Below are 24784 nucleotides of genomic sequence, written 5' to 3'. Positions count from 1 at the left end.
CAGGCACTAAGACAGTCTCCTCCAGTTGTGGAGGGAGACAGGTCTGGCTGCTGGGGAGCTAAAGAAGGTACCTAGAGTGGAGCAGGGCTGGGGGAAGGTCAAGGGAGCTGGGGAGTTCTGGCCTGGAAACCCGCAGGCTGTGGCCTAGTATAAGGCCAAACAGGTACTGGGTTGCAGGGGACAGCCCAAGGCTAGGCAGAGGTAGCAGGTCCAAACCCAACCTTGCCTATGATGAGTGGCTTATACTGCAGTCTGCCCCAGGGCGCAGGGGCTAGTTGGTGACTGGCAGTAGCCTATGACTGAGGTGAGGTGTGGATAGGGGGTTGGGGGTTCCCTGGGGAGGGGAGACCCTGAGACTGAGGGGTGTACTACCAGGGGTCAGCACCGTGGTGTGCCAGAGGAGGGTCTAGGGGGCTAGGTAAAGCAGGACACCGGCCTGCAGAGGGCTCTCCAAGGCTGGAAAAAGAGCTAATTCCCAGGACACCAGCAGCAGGAGGCGCTGCAGGGGTGAGTCCCACACCCTTACACTGTCATTTGGCTTGAGAAGGTCTCAGTTAGGCAACAACTGCAACAGGTCAAGACAACCAAGCCCCAGGACACAACACTGCCAGAACAAATGGACTTGCAATCCCCTAACAGTAGTACTCCTATTTCAAGGGAAACCTGCAAATCCAAGCGACAGCAAAGGGCACCTCAGGGATTAATTGAACACTGCTAATAAGCTTAGTAGGTTGGCTATAAGTTGACCATGTGTTTTTGGAAGATGTGTTATGTGTGTGTTAATTTATGGCTGGGAAAGGAAGATGTGGCACTGGGAACTGTACCTTTAAGTCCGGGGGAGGATCACTGCAAAAGCCTATGTGCTGTTACGCAGAGGCAGTTGGAATTGCATCACTGGGTACAGAGGATCTCTGTCAAGCACCCAGGTCCCAGAGTGATCAGTGGACACCACACCAATTCTCAGAAAACAAAAGGAGAGCATGGCAATGACTATCATTTCAGTCTACATACTATACTTCGTAAAATAATGGAACAAATATTAAGAGAAAATATTCACTGAACAGCTATAGGGTAATGGAATTATGAGCATTAAGCAGCAAAGCTTTAATAAGCAATAAATCTTTCCAGACAAACTTGCTCACTTCTTTGGTTTATTGAATTAAAAGATCAGCAAATGAGGGGAGCTCAAAAGATGTAAATTTTTTTAAAGCATTTTGACTGTCTTAGGAAATCTGGCTTGAAAAATTAATTCAAAAGTCTTGGATAGGAATGCTGTCATGGGGATTCAAAACAGTCCAAAAGGCCACGAACAAAGGGCTTTGAAAAATAAACTGTGGGATAGTAGAGAGAGTCCTGAGCTGCAAAGCTTAGATTCAGATTTGGGTCCAAACATGGTCGTAGTTCAGGTTGTTTATTTCCAGTGGCTTGGTCCAGGCTCATCTTCCAACAGCTGGTCCATGAGTATTCCCTTTAAAACACTGCCCCAAGCCCAGAGGTCAAATCTGTACCTTTCACACAGATCTTGCCTGCTAGAGACTTTTAAAATTGCCTAAATTTCCTCATGTGCATAGGCGCTGACTCTGCGGGTGCTCCAGGACTTGCACCTGGAACACCCACAGGTGGGTAGCACCCAGCAGCAGCCAGCTTCCTCCCTACCCCCAGTGCCTCCTGCCTGCCAGCAGCCCCACCGATCAACTCCTCCCAGTGCCTCCAGCCCGCCACGGATCAGCTGTTCCATGGCATACAGGAGGTGCTGGGAGAGAGGGGGAGGAGCAGGGATGGAGTGCGCTCAGGGGTGGGGGCAGAAAGAGGCGGTGAAGAGGTAGGGCAGGGGTGCGGCCTTGGGGAATAGGAATGAAGTAGGGCTGGGGGCGGATCAAAGACGGAAAGAGGTAGGGTGGAGGTTTGGGGGAAGGGGGGGAGTGGGGGCTGGGCCTGGGGCAGAGGTGGGGGGTCAAGCACCCATGGGTAGAGAGGAAGTCAGTGCCTATGGTCATGTGGCTTAACCCCCATCACCTACAAAACTAGGGGATAAACCCCATTAGATGTAAGAACATAAGAATGGCCATACTGGGTCAGACCAATGGTCCATCTAGCCCAGTAGCCTGTCTTCCAGGAATGGCCAGTGCCAGATGCTTCAGAGGGAATGACCAGAAGACGGCAATTATCAGGTAATCCATTCCCTGTTGTCCAGTTCCAACTTCTCTCAGTTAGAGACACCCAGAGGATATGGTTACATCCCTAACCATCTTGCCTAATAGGCACTGATGGACCTATCCTCCATGAATTTATCTAATTCCTTTTTGAATTCCATTATAGTTTTGGTCTTCTCAACATCCTCTGGCAAGGAGTTCCATAGGTTGGCTGTGCGTCTTGTGAAGAAGTACTGCCTTCTGTTTGTTTTAAACCTGCTGCCCATTAATTTCATTGGGTGACTCCTGGTTCTTTGTCATGCTTTGCACCTGAGGAGGTGAGTAGTTAATTGGCTCCTGGCCACAGGGGGTAGGGCTAAGCCGTAATAAGTAGATTGAAGGTGCTTAGTTGAGGGGGAAATGATAGAGGAGACAGGTCTCTCTGGCCAGGATTAGAGTACACAGCCAGTGACAATGGAGGCAGTGTAGGCTCCTGCACGAGAAGCCTGGAGATAGGGTTTGCAAGTGGAGAAGAAGACTTCAGTTAGCCCAAGAGGGCAGAAGAACTATGCAGTTTTAGCTGGACTTTTGTTTGGACTTGTTTATGATACCCCAGAAGGGGTCTGAACTCAGGTGAGCTGAGCCCTGGAACACTTGGGGCCGGAGGCTGGCAGCCAGCAAGTGGTGGCTGGAGCTGAAGATGGCAGCAACACCCCACACTGACACAAGGGGGTGTTCTGAGGGAGTGTGAGCCCAGCCACACTACTGTTAATGTTCTGTTTTCCCAGTGTGGACCTGTCTGTACTTTATCTCAGTTAAACATGTGAACTGCTTAGCCAGGTCAGACTAAAGCATGTAATACCCCAGCTCCTGTCTCTTATCTAAGCATTGCTAAGAAGCATTTGTGACTGTGTGACAAGTAACCTCCCAGGGCTATGGCTATGCCAGATACCCTCCTTTACAGCAACAGGGAATGAGCTCTGTGTGTAGTGAGTTTCAGGAGTTTCTTTTCCTGCTCTGGCCCTAGGGCACTAGAGAGGAAGTGCAGCAAACGGTGCAGTTTCAGGGGTCATTTGAGGAGGGACTGGGAAGTCGGCCTTGCCTGAGTACTGGGCTGCACATCAAATTCTGTGGTGTGCGTTGCCTTCTGGAGCAAAAGGATATCTCAGTGGTTTGAGTATTGGCTTGCTAAACCCAGGGTTGTGAGTTCAATCCTTGAGGGGGCCAGTTAGGGATCTGGGGCAAAAAATCTGTCAGGGACAGTACCTGGTCCTGCTGTGAAGGCAGGGGACTGGACTCTGACCTTTCAAGGTCCCTTCCAGCTCTATGAGATAGGTATATCTCCATATTAAAAAAACAGTGAACCAGGGAGATGGGAGGCTACTGGGGGAGGGAGGGAACACAGAAAGAGAGTAGGGGAGGAAAGTATCCAGGGGAAGCGAGTGTGGAGTTAAGGCAGAGAGGGGGCAGTTAGCTGCAAGGGAATTGGGGTTGGGCAGAGAGGGGGCGGTCAGTGGCGAGGGAATCGGGGTCAGATGGAAAGGGGGTGGCTAGAGGTGAGGGAATCAGGGTCTAGTGGAGAAGGGGTGAGGGATTTGACAGAGGGAGTGGTCAGCGGTGAGGGACTTGGGGTCAGGCAGAGAGGGGATGGTGAGTGATGAAGGTATTGGGGGTCAGGCAGAGGGGAAATGAGGAAAGTGTCAGGGGAAGCCAGGGGGAAAAGGCATCAAGAACCCGTGCAGGTTGAAGGAGGATCAATGTGGCTGTCGAGAGCCAGTAAGGAAGGGGGAGCAGGAACTGCTGGTGTTCCTCTGCCACTAGGCGCTGTGGTGGGAGCATGCCCAATCTGAGTTAGACAAACCCAGGACCATGATGGTAAGAGGTGAAGGAGTCCAGAGGTTGGGGAGGAGAGAGAGGGGTTAAAACACATACAAGTAACATGAGTTATATTACACAGCGAGTGAACCTGATAAGTTCTCGGACAGGGTGAGGGCAGCTGTGGAAAGCCAGAGGGAAGAATCTGGGGAGAGAGATGGAGGATGAATGGGGCACACAGAGGGGAATGGGACTGAGGAATGTGTGGGAGGAGAATAGTGGAGCTGATGAGTGAGAGGCGATTAGAGGTGAGAGGCCGGCACAGCTTAGGGCCTTTTGTAGTGAGGCCAAGCACTTTTTCCTGGGTGTGGAGAGAAATAGGGAGCCAGAGACTCCATGTGGCCAGCGGGCTGGGAGGGGAAGGTTGTTGTAGCTGCCATGTGTTGCCGAGATGGAAGAAGTGAGAGGCAGGGAGGTCAGAGAGGAGGAGGATGTGGTTGCCCAGGGCAGATTGAACCGTGAGGCTCCTATTAATGCTAATGGGATAGGCAGGGCCGGCTCCAGGGTTTTGGCCGCCCCAAGCAGCCAAAAAAAAAAAAAAAAAGCCACGATCGTGATCTGCGGTGGCAATTCGGGGGGAAGTTCTTTGCTCCCAGCAGGAGTGAGGGACCGTCCGCCGAATTGCCGCCGAATACCTGGACGTGCCGCCCCTCGCCGGAGCGGCCGCCCCAAGCACCTGCTTGTCAGGCTGGTGCCTGGAGCCGGCCCTGGGGATAGGAGCTGTTGGCTGAATACTTTGTGCAAACTCCTTTGGCCTGATGAGGGTTGTTAGCACACTGTCCACATTGTTTGGTCTAGGTTCTGCACTCACTTGCCCAGCTGTGGGATTGGTCAGCTAAGATGCACACTATTGTTCAACTCCCTCATTGGGTGACCTGGCCTTTACAGACAGGAGGAGTTCGGACCAGCAGAGCTGTTCGGAGAAAGGTGATTCCATGTCCCAGAGGATTTCAATATTCGGGTTCAATATTCTCTGTGAAAGGCAATGGGGCCTCAAGGCCCTGGAGCACCAGACTCTAGAAGCCCTGGGACTCCGGTCCTGGGGCAGTCCACTGGACTTGCTGCCCAGGAGCAAAGGACCTTTGAAGTCTGGGCCCCCCCTGCAGTCTGCCAGGTGGGCTACTGGGGTGCCAAGTGGGTGAGTTGGCAGGAAACCAGGCAGGGTTCTGATGGAAACCTGCCTGGCTGGCAGGTTTCTGGTTATATTTTTGTGAAATTGCCCCGTCTCTGTGAAACATTCCGATTTTGCTGAGTAGGCAAATTCTGATGAAACAATGTTTGCTCTGAATTTTTCAACTGAACGGCTCAGTGAAGCTTTGATTCTCTCCAAGAGAGGCTAATAAGCACATCTTAGAAGGAGAGCATGATCCCGGAGGTAGCAAGCCTAGGGAATCTAGTTAGGATCTTTTAAATCTTTTCACCTGAGCCAGGGTTTCTGTATTGTCCTAGTGATGCGGTCACATTCACATGCCCTTGTTTGTCTCATGTGATTAGTACCAGGTCTCTGGCCTGGGGTTTAGGGAATAGCACAGTCCCTGCCATGCTCTATAGTGTCCTTGCCAATATATAGGAATATTTTATATACAGTATCTCCCATACCCACCTGACACAAATATTCACAGAAAAGTGAATAAGAAGGGATGGGAATGTGGCTGTATAGAACTGTCAACTTGCAAAATATTCATGGATAATTGCAACAGAGGGTCCTGTGACACCTTTGAGACTAACAGAAGTACTGGGAGCATAAGCTTTCGTGGGTCAGAACCTCACTTCTTCAGATCTGAAGAAGTGAGGTTCTGACCCACGAAAGCTTATGCTCCCAGTACTTCTGTTAGTCTCAAAGGTGCCACAGGACCCTCTGTTGCTTTTTACAGATTCAGACTAACACGGCTACCCCTCTGATACATGGATAATTGCAGCACTGGACAAAGGTCCAGCACTAACAATGCTGCTGCTTCCTTTAATGGCAGCATTGTTAGTGCAGCTGTGGCCCAAAGTCAATCGTGCTTTTCACTCAAGGCTTCCAAAGGACTTCATAAAATGTACACGCTGATTTATTTCCAAACTACTAGAGATGGGTCTGCACCAAAACTGAATCTAAACACTCCTGAACGTTGGGAGTTCAAAAGCCAGATTTAAATGTGGCTGTCTGAGCCCATTACAAACAACTGTATGATAAGGGACGCTTCATATATTGCCGAAATGCAGTCACCTCTTGGGTGGTGCACAGTAACTGGTTAGCAGTACACAACAGCCTTTACCCTACATTATAATTTAAGCCCATGATTTATTATCAAGGGTCAACACTGTGTTTTTTCCATCTAAATTGGAGCCTGTGGTCTGTACTGGGGTAAACGAACCCCTGTTCCCCACAACACACACATGCTTCCCTGGCATAGTGGATGCTGTATTTACAATATATAATGTATTTTTATTATATTTCTCTCCCCCCCCACACACACCTCTTTTCCTCTCATCACAGTCTCTGCTAAGCAGCAAGTAAACCCCACAGCTATGGAGTCTGAATCAACGTCTAGAACCCAGGATATCTTCGTGGGTTCAGATTTAGGCAAAATGAGCTGACCCGCTCTGAGGCGCCAATCCTGTAACCAGACGTGCGTGGATGAATGTTTGCACCTGGAACACCAGTGACATCAATGGAACTCAACATGGGCACAGGGCTTCACCCGCATAGATCCGATTTCAGGATCAGGGCTCGAGTTAGTAAAAATCATGGCTCCTCTGCGGCGTGCTGTGTTTATTTTAAAACAAGGTTCCAGGTTATGGTTTAAGTTGATCAACAGGTCATACAACTACCCCAGTGCCACTTTTGACAGATCCAGTGTTTTAAAAACAGTAAGCTTTGAAAAATAACCAATTTTTAGCTCTTTTGTCATTTCAGGCGGGTGGGTTTATGTTCCGCGGGATTATGCCCTCAGATTTATTGCTGAGGAGTTAGATAATACAGCTGGAGGGAGGAGATTTGCAGCCTATGGCCAGGTCTTCCCGGGCTTTACAGCTGCTGGGCTCTGCTGATTTACGTGCGCTGAGGGTCTGGCTTTATAGCTTTTGTGTTCACGTGCAAGAGAATTCTTTGAGAACTTGTAGCTGGGAGGAAAATCTGGACGAAAATGCTTGAAGATTAATTTGTTTTAAATGAATGGATAAAATCCGAAATATCTGAGAAGCAAATATAAAGAAAACGTAGTATGGTTTTCTGAAAGAATAAAGTCTTGTCATCTAGGACAGATCTGACTTTTATAAATGAATCTGTAACTGTTGGGGGAATTAATTCAGTGATCAATAACGTGAGGAACTAACAGGACGATAGTGGTTAGCAATGCAAAAGTCCAATTTGATCACAGAATCTGTCCCAAAAGGGGAGGATTTAGTTTCCCAATAAGGGACATATATTAAACTGATACCACACTAGATCTTAGCCACAAGACTGGTCTGAACTAGGCATAGTGCAGGCAGGCATTGTGTAAGCTTCTCTCACACAACACCGCTAAGATATCTCACTACCCCTTAAGCCCTTAAATTCTGCCAGGTAGAGATTGCCTGTTGTGCTGTGTGTTTTTTTACAATGAGAAAACCCACATATACAATGGTGGCGGGTACCAATATAAGAATCTGGGTGGATGGGTAGATAGGAATGTCCGCAGGGGACGATGAATGAGCAAACTCCATGTCTATTTGTGCGTGTGACCTAGTCTAGGATGTAAACCAGAGCTTGCTTCAGCTGTAAGGACAGGATGTGGGGTGGGGCATAACCAAAGCATGTGTTGCCTTCCCAGTGGGCCCTAGTGCTGTAGGGGTGGGGAAGGTCTAATGATGAGATAATTCCTTCCTCTTAGGTCCCATTACCAGAGAGGGAGATAGTTGATCTTTGAATTTAATAGGCCGTGGTGTATTGTTATGTGGGGGGGGGGGGGGGGGGAGCTGTTACTTTCTATGGGTGTGTAGCAGGGTGGTCACCCGGCTCTGGCCCTGAGGGGGTTAAAGGCCACCCTGGGAGAGGGCTGAGGCTGGGGAGGAAAAGGCTGGGAGGCAGTCAATCAGGGCTCGGCTGGGCCGTATAAAAGAGCTGCAGGGCCAGAAGGCAGAAGTCAGTCCCATTCCAGCCTTGGAGTGGGAAGGACCCAGCTGCTTCGAGCACAGGGTACCTGAAGCAGAGCAGTGATGGGGAAAGGCAAGAGGAGCTTGGGAGCTCCAGCCTGGCAACTCCCCAGGCTGAGGCCTTGTTAAGGCCTAAGCAGGTACTGGGGCTGTAGAGGTGCAGCCCAGGAACAGGCAGAGGCAGCAGGTCTAACCCCCTTGCCAGTGATGAGGGGCCATTACAGACGGCAGTCTGCCCCAGGGAGCGGGGGCTAGATGACATCTAGCAGTAGCCACTGAGGCAAGGTGGGTATAGGGGATTGGGGATCCCCTGGGAGGACCCCAAGGTAAAGGGCACCGGGGTCCAGGAGGGACACGGGGCCTGCGGCAGGCGAGACCCTGGCCAGCAGGGGGTGCTCCAAGTGTTGGAAAAGAGCTAATTCCCAAGGCAACCAGCAGGAGGCGCCGCAGCAGTGAGTGCTCAATCTGCTACAGGGGATACATGGAAACTATATAAACCCTGCTTCGAGTGCTATCTAATTTATAGTCCTAGATTCCAAGGCCAGAAGGGACCATTGTGGTCATCTAGTCTGACCTCCTGTACAACCAAGGCCAGAGAATTTCCCCAAATAATTCCTAGAGCAGAGTTGTTAGAAAAACATCCAATCTTGATTTTAAAATGGTCAGTGATGGAGAAACCACCACGACCCTTGGTAAAATGTTCCAAAGGTTAATTACTTTCATTGTTAATTTACAGACTCTTGTTTAGCTCAAGTGGTAGAATGTTTTCAAAGCTGAAGGTCTTGAGATGTATCCCCAGTGCATCTGTGTGGTCAGTTGATGACCAAGATGTCTGTCTGTGTCCATTACAATATTCCTATTTGATTCCAAGTCTTCAGAGAATTTTAACTTCACATGCCTGACACTGGTGCCAGATGTGCTTGTATATTCACCCAGTCAGAGAACGCAATCTATACCATGTGACTTATCTGACAAATCACTACAAACCCATCTTAGACAAGAAATGTTAACTATTTCGAGAGAGTATTCAAACAAAGTTTGTCAAATAATATTAAATAATGAATAGACTGGAAAATAGTGTGATCTTCCTGTTTATATGCCAGGGTAGAAAAAGATGACACATTTGTCCTTGTTATTAAGGAAAAATTATAATCCAACACTTGTAAATTGTAATAAATCAAATGTAGTTACAAAGTAGAGCTGGTCAAAAATTTTCAAGTGACTTTTTTTCACCCAAAAATCCAGTTTTGTCACTATGTAAACATTTCACATACACAGTTCAATTTTGGCAATTTTTCAATGGAAAAAAAGTGGAATAAAATGAAATAGATATTTTAATTTGGTATCATTTCAAATTCTACATTTCGTTTTGGTTTGGCTTTCAAAAGCCAAAGCAAAACAACAATTTTAAATCAAAGTAAAACAAAAAAAGTTCATTTCCAACTTTTTTGTCAAAAAAAAACCCTCCCAAATCTTCCATGAAAATTTTCAAATGAAATCACTTTGATCAATTTTTTTTGCAGAAATATAACTGGATTAGTCAATCAGCTTTGTTTAAAAGGTTGATAGAATCACAGTTTTATGACACTATGTAACAATGGCACCTCCAAGTACCTACATGGAAAAGAGAGATCTGATCGTAGATGACTCTTTAACAGAAAAAGGTATAACAAGATCCAAAGTTTGGAAGCTGAAGCTAGACAAAGTCAAACAGGAAATAAGGCACAACGTTTACCCGTGAAGGTAATTAGTACTTGGAACACCTTACCTAGGGATGTGATGGATTCTCGCTTGCTTAAAGTGTCTAAATCATGACTGGATGCCTTTCGATAGGATATTAGATAATGTTTTCACCCCTCAGCCAAAGGCCGAGAAGCGATATAGCTCAAACCGAAGTTACAGGCTTTATGCAGAAATTGCTGAGTGAGGTTCTATGACCTGTGTTATGCAGGAGGACAGACTACATGCTCATAACAGTCCCTTCTGGATTTAAAATCTGTTAATAAATTCAACAGCTCTGCTCCCTGTGTGGCTTCAGAGACATCTACTTACTTTAGTCACAATAAAAGGGGTTTTTACTCCTGTAACCTGGTAGGGCCAATGCAACTACTGGATATTGGAGCTGGATTCTATTCCTCCTTGTGGAGCATCAACAGAGGAGGTGCTACCAAAGCAGGGACACATTGGATTCAGTCGGGGGGGGGGGGGGGGGGGGAAGGAGCAGAGAGTGGAACTTACATAGTGGAGGCAAGGACAGAAAAGAGAGAGCATCTGCCCAGAGAGTGTCAACTTTAATTTTGAAAAAAATTGGTGAGATCCTTGGAGAAGAAGGAGGCTGCAGAGGAAGAGGAGGGGCTAGGAACAGCTGGAGGTAGAGCAAGACATGACAGTGCTTAGAAGCACAAGACTTCCCCTGGAGAGAGTTCTACTTTTGCAACTGGAACATGAACGGGGCAGCTAGTCCCACAGGAGTGCAATACAGCATTAAGGACAGTAAAGCAGGATAGTCCAGTGGTTAGGACACTAACCTGGCACTTGGGAGATCCAAATTAAAGTCCTGGAACTGCCACAGACTTCTTACAGAACTTTGGTCTCTCTGTGGTTTAGTTCCCCATCTGTAAACCGGGGATTCTAGCTCTACTCTATTTCCCAGCAGTGGTGTCAGTGTAAATACCTGAAAGATTGGGAGATGCTCAGATGCTATGGTGATTGGGGGTGGGCGCCACATCAGTGCCGAAGATAGACTGCTCTCCCTGCTGGGTGAGCTGTGCAAGACAAACAACGGTCAGTGCCCTGGCGAGTTTACAGTTTAAAGGCATGAGCAGGTATACTAGAGAACATGCAGTGATGTATGGTCAGTGCATGATGTATGGTTCTTACTATTTTCTTTGTATTGTAGTAGCGCCCGTAGGCACCAGTCTGAGATTGGGACCTTGGTGTGCTAGATGTTGTGTACACATGCTACAAAAAAGTCCCTGCCCCAGTCTAATGCCCTGGTTTTACAACTGACTGCATGTAGGAATAGCATCCACCTCCATGCAGCTGATTGCAGGATCAGAGCCAGTGTGCATGATGAGAGACAACAGCTAGATCCCACAAATAGACAGGAGAGCACCGGTACCAGTGAGACGGTCATAGTTACTGTAACACATGGTGGTCGTGGCACCCCAGCGCCTCCCTATTGCGGATGGAATGATTCTCAGAACTGGTAGGGTGTATAAGAAGAGAGAATATACCCTACAATCCTTGGGAGGCTCTGCCTGCCCCAGGGGGTTCATAGAATATCAGGGTTGGAAGGGACCTCAGGAGTTATCTAGTCCAACCCCCTGCTCAAAGCAGGACCAATCCCAACTAAATCATCCCAGCCAGGGCTTTGTCAAGCCCGACCTTAAAAACTCCTAAGGAAGGAGATTCCACCACCTCCCTAGGCTACCCATTCCAGTGCTTCACCACCCTCCTATTGGGAAAAGGCACAGAGTGGGGGATGGCAGATTGGGAAGAGGGAAGCTGGGGCACAGTGTAGGGATGGGGGGATGCACCTTGCAGCAGTGGAGGTTCTGGGGGGATTGTTAGTTGTTCTAGGGTTTTGCAAAACTCGCTTGAATTCAGACCTTCAAACTCCAGTCTTATTACTAAGGTGATTCCACTGAAAAACGTAATTGTCGAACAACAGTGCAGGTACCAGAGAGAGGGGAGAGGAGGACAGTGAAGAGAAGAACCAGAGAGAGAGAGAGAGATGTTTGCAGAAGCTTTTATGCTTATTAACAGGGACCCAATTTCAAACCTGCTTGCACATTGTGGGGCTGAAAGTTTGATTCTAACATTAGTGGGTCCATATGAGACTGAGGATAAACCGTGGGGGGGGGGGGGGGAAGATCAGAGATGAGGATGAGAAACTAACAATGCATCCAAAATCAGGTGATTTGTGGGGTGGGGGAAAGGTTCAAAGAAAAGAGTCTAATGGAAAAATACATCTAGTTTATATACAGTACCATATAAAAAACACTCGTGCCAGTCTAGCATTTGGGGGCCGGTTCACCTGTCCATAACACATAGCACAGGGGTTACAACAGGGACGAACTTGGCTCTCAATCATTAAGTATGCCTACTGTTATATGACTCAGGAAAGTTAGATTGAGCGCCACGTGTTTTATGCAATAGGAAAGCATTGCTGCTTCTAGCCTAATTCTGCTCTCTTTTACTCTAGTGTAAATCAAGGGTAACTCCGTTGAAATCAATAGGATGCACTCCTGCGTAACTGGGTGTGCATGAAAGAAGAATCAGACAATGTGTGTCTAAAGCCCCGTTGGATTTGAGAACCTTCTCTAAGAGATTAGGTAGCTTTGCTTTCTATCCTTAGCAACGCAGTCCTGATTAACCCTCAGAGCTGTGGTCAGTCATTTTGAGGACAGTTTGATTGATAGCCTATACCTGCTATTGCTTTTCACTGTGTTGACCAGTGGTTCAGGTGTCGGGGGTTTTAAAAAAATCTCTTGGGTGTTTTGTTAAGGAAAAGTCGTCTTGGTCAAGAACCGTACGGCAATTCGGTGTAAGTACAGACACATGCATTGAGGGAGCTTTGTGTTATTTTTCTACAAGGTTTTGTAACTGACCATTAATTGCCATTATGTTGTCTAGCCCAAACGTTTGATACAACCCCAGTCTAACCCTGGACCTTGAAACAAATGTTTCCACCATTCTCCCTTTGGGACCTAGTTAAAATTTAAACCAAACTGAGACTTCCCTGGGTTTTGTGGACCATTTCTCCACAGACTGACTTTCTCATGTACCACCTGCAGTTGAGTGGACCATCTATTGTCCTATTTGCCACTGTATGGACCATTTCTCATTCCATTTGCAATCACCTAATATCCTTGTACAATTGCTTACATGGAAAAGTAATATAAGGAAAGTCTCTCATGTAATTTTAGCTCTTATTTAATGTGATTTAGCAGCTAGAAACAAGGCGAGCCAACCATATCTAACCAAACAAATTTCCATGAACCACCTACAAGTTCTTTGTGGTCTACGGGTGGCCCACAGATCTCAGTCTGGGAAGCTCTGGGTTACAAGGTTGTTTGCAAAGTATGCCTGCCAATATCTGAAAGCTATGAGAAGGGATTTATGAGCAGACGGAGAGGGACATACTTTTGAATGCCATTGAAATACATAGGAATGGGACAGCTTTCTGAAGGGATAGTGTGGTGGATAGATCTTCATTGAACAAGAAATGAAAAGAAAAGAAAAATTACCTGTCCTTCTCTAGCAAGGAGAGTTGATGCATATGTGAAAAATCTGGAGCTCCTTACAATCCGAGTCCATGTGAAAGAGCATCAAGGAGCTGATTAAAAAATGTATCAAAATAATAATCTTTCAAATGGTGCCAAAGTTCATTTTTTGCTCATTCTAGGTCAAACCATCATGTACAGAAACGGTAGATCTGCTGTACTATCAGTCTGCAGATATTTAATTACAGCATAACCGTAAAAAGAAACAAACACTTGGGATCCCAAAAGATGTAAAATGGAGCAAATCACATTATTTATTGAGGCCCAAATGTTACACCCATTGAAGGCAATGACAAAATCCCCGTTGGCTTTACTGGTAGCAGAGTTGGGGTCCTGCTAAATAATTTTGAGTTGAATCATTATTTTCTTGAAATTAGAAGTAGCCATGAAACACTACAAATAACTGTATGCTCATGTGTATGAACTGAAGTAGACATGTATTTAGAGAGACATTTATCACCTTCCTAGGGAATTTATGGCAAGTAAAAGCAGTTCTGTTTTTTTAAGAGTAATTCAGACAGAGTTCCCGTCTACTGAGAATGTAATGTGGAAGATAAAATGGGTGCTAGTCCTGGACACCATGCCTTACTGGCAGCAATCAGCGTCTCTTTTTTTAGGCCAATAATCTTTGCTGATCACTTTCACATTATCTCCGGTAATTTGCAGTGCCTCCACTCATCCAATCATACTTAAAGACTTCATAGATTTTGCATGTAGTTTTAGTGCTTTGTTGCACATGTATGAACAGTAATATGGAGATTATTAGGCTGACAAAGTATTATTTTTGGAGTCTTGATTCCTGTTTAATTGAAGGGGCTTTTGTGGTTTAAGCTCTTACTCAAATGACATTGTTGGATTTCCTGTCTGTGTGTTTGTCTAGGCATTCATCTCACATTCATCACCACAGTATGTGAGCAGGTATAAATGACACTGAGATAAATCTTTTCAATTCATAAGTCAAAAAGGATAGTTTTTCTAATGGCAGAGGTAACTCCATGTGAGACTTGAACTTTTTTGGTAAGTCTGCAAACAGTAAGTAGCTGACAATTTAATGTAAGAAGCACGAGAGAGAATAAGAACCCAGCTTGCTCTCCTCTAGGTCTATGCCTCGACAACACTGACAGCAGTAAAAATGGGGGCCTAGATTCTCAATGTTAGGCACCTGAAGTTAGGCTCCTTACTCCACATCTAGGCATCTAAATAGGTGAGCACCCAGAAGCTCCTATACAAGTTGGACATCCTTTTCTGATGACACCTATATTTTAAAAGCCACATTCTAGCTTCACCACTGTACAGAGTTGCCTGCTATAATGCTTCTATTGCAAGTCTCACTATATTTGGCATTTTTTAAAGCCCCAGCTCATGGAGTCATGGGATCATATGAGAATCTCAGCTTCCTTTTTTAAAAAAAAGAAAAGTAAATTTTTAGCTCCCTCAGTTGTGGAGAAAAGACTGAAAACATGAATGGGAAAGGGTCAAAAACCAAAAAGCGAATAAAATGTAAACCAGTCTCATGATTCTGGGCGGGGGGGCTGACGCATAATTTTTGAATGCTTGGGTTTGGCACCAGACTCCACTCCCGGTGTCTTCAGTGCAGTTGCTCTAGTGTAATTGTGAACAGAATTTGTCCGCCAGTTATTAAAGGCTTGTAGTTACATTTGCAGCTACCTACCCTCATATTTATTTGAGCCAGTTAATTTTCAATGGTATGATACCAGGGGCCAAATTCTGCTATCACTTACACCCATACGGTAAGTATGGTTTCCCATGTGCACCAGAGAGCAAAATTTGGGCCTGTGACTTGTCAGCCGTCAGTTCTGTGTGACACAGTCCAAACTGTGCTGTGTTTGTGCTTTTGTTGCAGGTACCTTTAAGCGTGGGGAATGACTCAGGCACCTGCAGATTACCTGACCACCTCCAGCCCCTACAACTATGAGCAGCCCCTTCCTGTCGTGGCTCGGACAAATTCCATCACACGGGTTCCTCCGACCAAGAAAATAACCTTCTTCAAGAGTGGAGACCCTCAGTTCGGGGGAGTCAAGATGGCCATTAACCCACGCAGCTTCAAGAGCTTCAATGCCCTTATGGATGACCTCTCCCACAGGGTCCCTCTGCCGTTCGGGGTGAGGACCATCACCACTCCACGAGGGATACACTGCATCAGCGCGCTGGACCAGCTGGAGGACGGAGGGTGCTACCTCTGCTCTGACAAGAAATACGTCAAGCCCTTTAGCATCGGCACGGGCCGGAGGGTAGGCCCTCAGTGGAATGGCCGCCCGGCGAGTGCCCTGAGGAGAGGAGGCCAGGAGGGCAGGCATGAAGACCATTCCAGGCCTTTCTCCCAGCAAGGCCCCAAAATACTCAAGAAAATCACTCTGGTTAAAAACGGGGACATTGGTGTCCGGCGCTCGATTATCCTGAATCACAGGAACGCTCGGAGCTTCAAAGCTCTCCTGGATGAGATTTCCGAGCTCTTGCAGTTCACAGTGAAGAAGCTCTACACAGTTGATGGGAAGAAGGTGAGTCTGTGTGATACATGGTGCTGGCTATTTATTCCTCGGTCCCCTTTATGCCCTATAAGGCAAATCCTCTGGCCTGAGCAAAGGCACAGAACACAGCAAAGCCAGTTCTGCTGCCTGGGAGATGGTCAGGACCCCCTGTTGGTCATGGATCTCAATCAGCCTCCACGTAGAAGGGGTTTTGTGGGGATGAGGTTGAGGTAGGCCTGGAGGGATGTGGCCTGTCCCACAAAGCACCTGGCATGGGGGAAGGATTCCAGACAGTCCAACTCGGAGCAGCTCACCTGTGTAAACTCCATTGTTTTGGGCTTTGCACTGGGGAAAGTATTTGTTCCGGGGTCAGCAGCACCAGTGCAATCTCTGACTACAAAAACAAGGGGTCCTTCAGCGGGCGCCCTGGACCAAATTAATCCTCCACTGAAATCGGGGGCCTGCCTTCAGCTGTTGGAGAGCTTCAAGTTCCCTTTCCCAGGAATGACTTGTATTTAAGCCAATTGTTCTGTACATCCAGACAGGCTGGTGGAGGCACTGTGATTCAGGGAGGTCCCGTGGTTCCCCAAGCTCCCCAGAGTGCAATGGGAGCAGTTTCCCGACACCACCTACTATAGAGTGCAGCATGCTTCCTGTTGTGCATATGGACAGCTCTGCTGGCCAGTGCAGCGTCAAGGCAGGGCCATGGCGTGGGGGTGGGCAGGGACTATGACCGTGCCTGGTTACTGTATTAGGGACAGGGGAGGGGAAGCTTCTTGTGTCTTCCCATCCTTGTACGCCCACCCAGCATCCTGACCTTAAGCGTGTGCCAAGGGAATGATTGGGACTTCAGCTGAACAAAGTGGGCTTTAGATAATATGGTGATGGGAGTAACAGAAAACTGTAAGGTAGAGGGAGGAGGAGAGAGAGATCTGTGCTGGGGACATGATAAAAGGGCCTATCACAGGTGATCTCTAGGACTCTTTACATGACCAGACATGTCCAACTCCTTCCTTTTTTCCTCCTCAGAATGATTCCTCAGCTGCCCTGACGATCCTCTTATTTTTTTCCCTTCTCCCCAATTTTTGGCTCGAACTCCCTTCCCCCTTTGCAAGCCCCCACATGTCAGTCAAGCAGAAGGGCTAAATGGAACTTCCCTTCGAGTTCATGGGTGCAGATTCCTAATATCAGCTGGACAAGCTGCTGCTGTCACACATGAAGAATTTATCCCCTCAGAAGGCAAACTTCCTTCTGCTATAGACCTCCCAGCCCTGCTGATGTAGGGAGTCTGAGAACAGCAGGCTGAAAACCAAGCCTAGTTCTCCTGCCGTCTAGAGGATTGACACTCAGTCACCAGGCAAATCCAAGTAACATTTCAGACTCCCATCAGTATCGGCATGAACAGTTGCGTTGCAATATCTTTAAGAACCTGACAATCTCACAGAAACGAGATCATTCAGGTGTTATGGATGGAGTCATCTTCCACTGGGCAGCTCATGAGCCAGTGTGGGATCCCAGAGGGTCCTGTGGCACCTTTAAGACTAACAGAAGTATTGGGAGCATAAACTTTCGTGGGTAAGAACCTCACTTCTTCAGATGCAAGAAGAAGTTGCATCTGAAGAAGTGAGGTTCTTACCCACGAAAGCTTATGCTCCCAATACTTCTGTTAGTCTTAAAGGTGCCACAGGACCCTCTGTTGCTTTTTACAGATTCAGACTAACACGGCTACCCCTCTGATACTTGTGGGATCCCAGACACACAGAGCATGAGCCGTGGGTAGGACTGTGCACAGTGAAATCAGAAACCATACAAAACTCAACCCGTTTCATGGCAAACTCTAAGCTGCCGCCCTGATGGAAGATTCACCAAGGTTCGTGGATCAGCCTGGGCCAGTCTGTGTTTTAGGGTCACAAGTAGCTCTTGCGTCTGACGAAGTGGGCATTCACCCACGAAAGCTTATGCTCCAATACATCTGTTAGCCTTTAAGGTGCCACAGGACTCCTGGTTGCTTTTTACAGATCCAGACTAACACGGCTCCTCCTCTGATAACTAGCTCTTGGTTTCAACTGACGTGTGCTTGGAGTTTTGTGCTGAACCTCACAATGGAGCTGAATGGGGCGGGGTGGGAACTGAAAGTGAAGATGTTTGCACAGCTCCCTGCAGCGACAGCAGCTGGATTTTAGGTGGCTCCAGCTGCAGCACCTGCTTACAAAGAAAGGGACTGATTTTGCCTTGAAGCCCATGGCAAACATCCGATAGATTTCAATGATACGGGCTCAGGCTCACAGTGGGATAAGCTTACCCCCTCTCTACAGGTCTTTCCTAGGGCTTCACTGTCACTCGCTTGATAATTGGATCAGGATGATATGTTACAGCAGAATTTGGCCCAGAAGTTTTCACTGAATCTTCTGTCTCTGATTCAGTTTTGTTTGCTTTATTGGTATGACAAAGACCAGAAAGGTTGGAAAGTTAAGAGAGCACACAGAAATCTGGACTATGTTCCCTCTGCGGATGGCTGCGGGTTACTCTCATGAGTTGCAATAAGAGTAGTGCATGTCTGTCTGAAGGCAGAATCTGGTTCCTTTCTAGGACAGGTTTCCAAGTGGCAATGGGCTTTTATATTGTGCATCCATTTCCAGCGTGGTGACACCATCTGGCGAGGCTGTTTCTGACATTAGCCTTTTTCTACCTTGCTATTTCATCACCAGTCCTGCACATGCTGATGGCAAAGTGCAACTGTCGACACCATGAGCAAGCCAGCAATGGCTTTCCTATGCTCACTGGGGTCCTCTTTCTGAGGCAGCCAGGAGGCAAAGTGCCCCAATGCAGTCTCAGAGCTTGAACAGTCGTAGAAATGGGGGCAGAGGTAGGAGGGGCAGTGTTATCCGTCTGGAGACAGAGCTAAGTTACAGCCGGCTTCTGATCTCCGTTACACCAGTGTGATCCGTTACTTGGGATTTACACTGGTGTAACTGGGATCAGAAGCTGGTCCTAATTATTATTATTTATTATAGTGATTGCTGGAAATTACTACTATTATTAAAGTTGCACAAGTTTGCATTAACACCTCCTGTTTGAATTTATTCATAACTAGTCTGAGGAATTCACCTTTTGGACTGAATTCTGCTCGGTTGAATTTTGCCTACCAATGATCTTTTCTTGAAAAACTCTTGCTCTAGGCTGGTTTGTTTTAATAACCCTTGTTTTCTCTTCACTTGTATTGACTCAGCTTTGCCCTGAGTTTTCACCCCAAAGAGGGAGAAGTGCCAGAGATTCCATGAAGTCCACTAAGGACGTAGACATTGCTATTTCTTTTACATGGAAGGCGCTCAGACCTTGTGGCGAGGGACAGCAGTATAAGACAGGTAGAATTGGCTAAAGGGCCTGATCCATTTGTGATGATAACTGCCTACTGTGTCTACAGTCTCTACGCAAAAGAATAAATGGACACAAATCAGACATCAAGAATTATAACATTCAAAAACCAGTCGAACACTTCAGTCTCCCTGGTCACTCAATTACAGACCTTTAAAGTGGCAATTCGTCAACAACGAAAACTTCAAAAACAGACTCCAATGAGAAACTGCAGAACTGGAATTAATTTGCAAACTGGACACCATTAAATTAAGCTTGAATAAAGACTGGGAGTGGATGGGTCGTTACACAAAGTAAAAATTATTTCCCATGATGATTTTTCCCCTACTGTTACTCACACCTTCTTGTCAACTGTTGGAAATGGGCCATCCTGATTATCGCTACAAAAGTTTTTTTTCTCCTGCTGATAATAGCCCACCTTAATTGACTAATCTCATTACAGTTGGTATGGCAACCCCCGTTTTTTCATGTTCTGTGTGTGTGTGTGTGTATATATATATATATAATTTCTTCCTACTGTATTTTCCACTGCATGCAGCCAATGAAGTGGGTTCTAGCTCACGAAAGCTTATGCCCAAATAAATTTGTTAGTCTCTAAGGTGCCACAAGGACTCCTCGTTCTTTTTGCGGATACAGACTAACACGGCTACCACTCTGAAACCACTTTTACAGCCGCACTTGCTTTTACTGTTCTCTTGTCTTCCATTCCTACCCACCCCCACCGCCCTTTGTTTGTTTACTCACCTGTTGCATATCATCAAATATGCTCCTTCCTGAGCTGTCTGGGCCAGGGACTGTCTTTGTGTTGTTTGTACAGTGTCTAGTACAATGAGTCCCTGGTCGCTTTTGTGGGTCCGTGGGTCCTCCCGTACTAGAAATAATGAAGCATAATGATGCAAAGCCCATTGCAGTCAATGGAAATTTTAGCTGGGAGATCCTGATTCTGATAGGCTTTAGAGTAGCAGCCGTGTTCGTCTGTATCCGCAAAAAGAACAGGCGTCTCTAAGGTGCCACAAGTACTCCTGTTCTTTTTCCTGATTCTGATCTCACTTATACCAGTATTACTCAGGAGCAACCCCAATGGAATCAGCGCACCTGATTTTTACACCAAGGTAAGAATGATTCCAGTAGAGTTACTCCTGATTTTACACCAGCGTGAGAGCAAAGGTGATCACAAGACCCTGCACCCCTCTGTCCATTGGAGTCAGGAGCAGACATGTAATCTGTGCAGCAATCAGATTGGACAATGGTGGGAGGGGGGGGAAAGCCACAGGTGGAAGTTTATCCCCACTGAAGCCTGGATTTCACCTCCTGACACTAACAGTGATTTGGTTCTATTTTGTCAGTTTCCAAATCACAAGTCAGTTCAATGAACTGATTTAACCGGAGATGGCTTTTGGGGCAGGGAGGTGGATTTGTTTCTTTGTAGCTTTAAAACAGCAACCAGGTTCTCAGGGGGTATAGAGCTCTTCTGACAGCAACGGCACTGCTCTGTTTTGCACCAGCCGGTGATCTGGACCAACACCTCTTTCCTGCATCCGGTGGGAAAGCTACTCGCTGGATAAATGGATCGCCAAAGAAACTTCTCTTTGTGCCTGTGTGTGCAATGAATTGACATCCGGCATCGGTTTGTTTGGCATTTACAGGTTGGCTACCCTAGAACAGGTCATGCTGACTCTTGGGCTGGAGATGCCTGAGCTTAGGCGGTGGGGATTCTTTGTTATAATCCGGATCTCTCCTCGCTCTCACTGGGGACTTCAGGTCTGGATTTAAAAAGAACTCTGTAGGCTGCTACAGAACGGAGTCACGGAAATTAGAGGTGGGAAAAGAAGTAATAGGTCGTCATCTCCCTCCCTGTCCAGTGGGTCTAAATGACTCAAGCTAAGAGGCTTTCATCTCTGTGGGAGGCTATTCTACATTGTAAGAGATCTCATTGGCCCGGATCATTTCTCTCCCCTCTCCCCTTTTAATCTACCCACAGAAGACTCTCTACCTGCTTAGATCTCCAGTGCAGATACATGCATGATATGGGTAGTGCGCCCACAGGCACTGTTCTGGCAGCCAGAGTCCACTGAAATATAGAAGACTCCCCCGCCCCCCAGCCACATCCCCTTGTTCTCAACCACAGCCTATGCACAGCGGATCTGGAGGGTGGCGTAGGAGCAGCTGAACAGCAACGGAGGATTGCTCTAAGCAGGGGCAATCCTCCAGGGGCCAGCTCAGCTGGCTTTAGGGCTGCTTTGTGCCACAGCAGGAGTGCAAAGCCGCTGTGGCTCTGACCTCAAATCTACTGATTCTAAAGCTTGTGTTGTAATCAAAAACCTCTTCCTTGGAATCTAATATCCTTGTAGAATTGTATTCTATGAGCTCGTTACCTGCTCTGGTGAAGAATTCAAGTAGCTTATGGCCAATCAAGCTCCCCTATTACTTATCAGCTCCTCAAGCAAGAGTAATAACCGATACCAAGAACCAGTTACCTTGGAACAATTTACCAAGGGACACGGAAAAGTCTCCAGCGTTTGGAGTCTGTAAATCAAGGCTGGGTGTCTTTCTACAAGAGACACTCAAGTTCAACCACAACTTACTGCGCTGGATGCAGGAATCCCTGGGTGACGTCCCATATGGCCTGTGCTAGGCTGGAGACTCGGCTAGATGACCATAATAGCCCCCTTGGGCCTTAAAATCCATCGGAATTGGAACTGAATGTAGATTTTTAAAACTCGTGCGGCCAAGTTCAGAATCTTTCTATTTAACGTTCAGCTTTGCTCTGGCAAATGTTCTCCTGCAAGGGTTACATCAAGTTCTTCTCTCATCCCTCCCTGCTCCCCGCTTCTCTTCTGCAAGGAAAGCCGGAGAAATAATTGGTCCATCACTTGCACTGCTGGTCGAATCTTTAAGACCTGCTTAGCGTACTTGCTGGGTAAATTTCACAGTCTTCCCATTAAAAAAGGCTCTAAGAGTCACAATCCGTTCTTAGCTGCTAGATTGAGATAAACCCACAAAGCAGATGCCCTGGTTTTGTCACCTCTCGCTGTTCAGCTAGAACACCTTTTTATGGGGCCACTGTGCCTCCATTTATCTAGCTGTAAAATGGGCATAATACTTCCTACCTGTCTTGCAGAGATGCCATGAGGATTAATTCTCGAATGTTTGTAAAGCTAGCAGAGCTCATTGGATGAAAGGCTTGACAGAAGAAGATCTTAGATACCAAAGTGAAAGGCACCTTATAAATTCCTACGGACCAGATTTTGCTATGGTTACTTACATTGAGTAGTGCCTTACTATATGAGTAATCCTACTCATTTCACTGGGGCTATCATACAACTCAGCCTGTGGCCCTTACATCAGGAGTGTAAAGAATTCCCTAGATTATAAACTCTTTGACCCAGGGGCTGTCATTTGTTGTCTGTTCTTACCATGCCTGGTACAATGGGGCACTGATCCATGACTGGGCTCCTAGAGGCTACCCAAATACAATTATTAATAATAATGAAAATATCAGAGCTATGCTAAAGGTATTGGATTTCAGTCCTTGTGCCAGTGTTCAATTTGGTTTCATTCGGAGTGGGTTTGCAGCCTCCCCAACCCACTTTGTTTCACACTGACCAATTGGGTCTGAATGATTCCCAATTGGGCCAGATCCTCAGCTGGTGTAAACTGGCACTGCCTTATTGACATGCAGTGAGCTATGCCATTTTACACCCGTTGTGCATCTGGGTCATAATCTCAAAACAAATCAGCACATTCACACTGGATTTTATCCAATTTCATGACAAATCTCTCATGAATCCAAACAGGGTTTTTTGGGATTCCCTGTGAGCATTTTGCCCAGGGTCTCTTCAAGCTGTAGTTTAAGTGACACAAACTGGACTACTAGGCCCAGATCCACAAACTTCCATTGATTGCAGTGGCCGTTAGGAGCCTAAATACCTTTGTGGATCTGGCCCTTCCTACTTTCTGACTTAACATGCAGTTCCTCAGCTGCTCTTAATTGTCATCAATTGAAATCAAAGCAGCTATGACAATTTATGCCAGCTGAGAATCTGCCCAATGAGCAGGACTCCTTCTCAGGCCAGCCAATTCTCACAACTCAATAGTTCGCAAGCAATCCTATTGGACCAAGGGAAATCACCAGGTTTTGCCGTGTGAAAATTCATGTGGCAAAATAATATTTTTCCTGAATATTTATTAATTTAATCCAGTTTTAAAATAACTTTTGACTGGCAAACATGGTGCTTTTTATTTATTTTTTTTAATGATGCAAGAATGGCAAAATTCTACCCCCTGATGGAAAAACTGTGAATTTACAGTAAGAAGAAATTCTCCATTTCTGCAGGGATATTGTACTGGATTTGTTTGAGGGTATTTTGGCAGACAAAGCTGCGTGTTTTTTTTTTTTAATAGAGACATAAGAGCTTTCCAAGTGTTGAAAACAACCTTTCATTTTTATGAAAAGAGAACATTTTGTTTTTTTGTCACATATTCACTCACTAGTGGGGAAAAATATATACACACACACACACACACACACAGATCTGATACCATGGGATTTTGCTGCAGTTTAGTTAGAGGTAGGGTGTGATTCTCCTCTGACTTGCACCTTTTTACACCAGTATAACTCAGCTGACTTCAGCTCCTGTATTGCTGACAACTCTTCGGATTTTATTGCAAATCTTGCAGTGGTTGGGGTGAAATCCTGCCCTCACTGAAGTCAAAGGCAAAACTCCCATTTACTTCAGTGGAGACAGGATGTCACTCTTGGTGTCTTTCTTTAAGTCCCAGTTCTTAGAGTCTGATGATTGTGAGAATCTCAGCTTCCTTTTTTTTAACGGCATTTGTAGCCATCATGGTAGCAGAGAAAAGCCTGAAAACATGAACCAAGTGCCACTTAAAGGCTCAGAAGGCAAATAAAAAGAACTAAAATGTATTTGAAAATGCATGTGATTTTTTTTTTAAGCCACTCTCATGATTTTTTTTTTTTTAGGGGTGGGGGGGTGGCTGATTCGTAATTTTTGAATGCTCAGGGTTGGAAATGCTCCTGATTTATCCCAAGGTAAGAGATGCTGAGCCGACTTGGGCCCTGAATTCAACTGCAGAATCTTTACTCTTGGTGATTAACAGTTGGTTGGAAAATGGAGAACTTTTTTCACAATAACAGTCTTTCTTTACTGTCAAAAATCTCCTCATTTTTTAATAAAACTTCCAACCATTTCTCTTGTGGATTCATGATTCCAGGGGGAGCTTGTAGGGCTGGCAGGTAGAAAGAACGGTACTTTTAAAGGGAGCAGACTTGATCTGGCGTCACTAAGGGCCCAATCCAACTCCCATTGTTTTCAGTGGGAAATGGATGGTCCCCTTGAGAGACAAGAAACATGGAGCTTTATGATGACATTCTAATACTCTCCTCAGAGTAGAACCACACTTTCACCCTTTGCTTCCCTCCTTATCCCTCACTTTCTCCTGTTCACCTATTTCTCAAGAACTGACCTGCTTTTCCTATATTCCT

The 24784-nt window shown here is 46.3% G+C and overlaps 1 protein-coding gene across 2 annotated transcripts in view; it reads left to right on the top strand.

Moving 5' to 3' along the window:
* Positions 1–354: 354 nt before the first annotated feature.
* The window catches only part of RP1L1 (RP1 like 1), a 46371-nt gene continuing 21941 nt past the window's right edge, over positions 355–24784 (top strand). The window contains exons 1-2 of one of the 2 annotated variants that reach the window (XM_065587465.1): positions 355–507; positions 15279–15933. In XM_065587465.1, coding sequence (XP_065443537.1) covers positions 15298–15933 — 636 coding nt within the window. In that variant the 5' untranslated portion in view covers positions 355–507; positions 15279–15297. The remainder of the gene's footprint in view (positions 508–15278; positions 15934–24784) is intronic. The other variant, XM_065587464.1, reaches the window with a different exon arrangement.

The sequence above is a fragment of the Chrysemys picta genome, chromosome 3 (assembly GCF_011386835.1).
Source record: "Chrysemys picta bellii isolate R12L10 chromosome 3, ASM1138683v2, whole genome shotgun sequence".
NCBI lineage: Eukaryota > Metazoa > Chordata > Testudines > Emydidae > Chrysemys > Chrysemys picta.
This window is presented reverse-complemented; position numbering and strand designations above follow the sequence as displayed.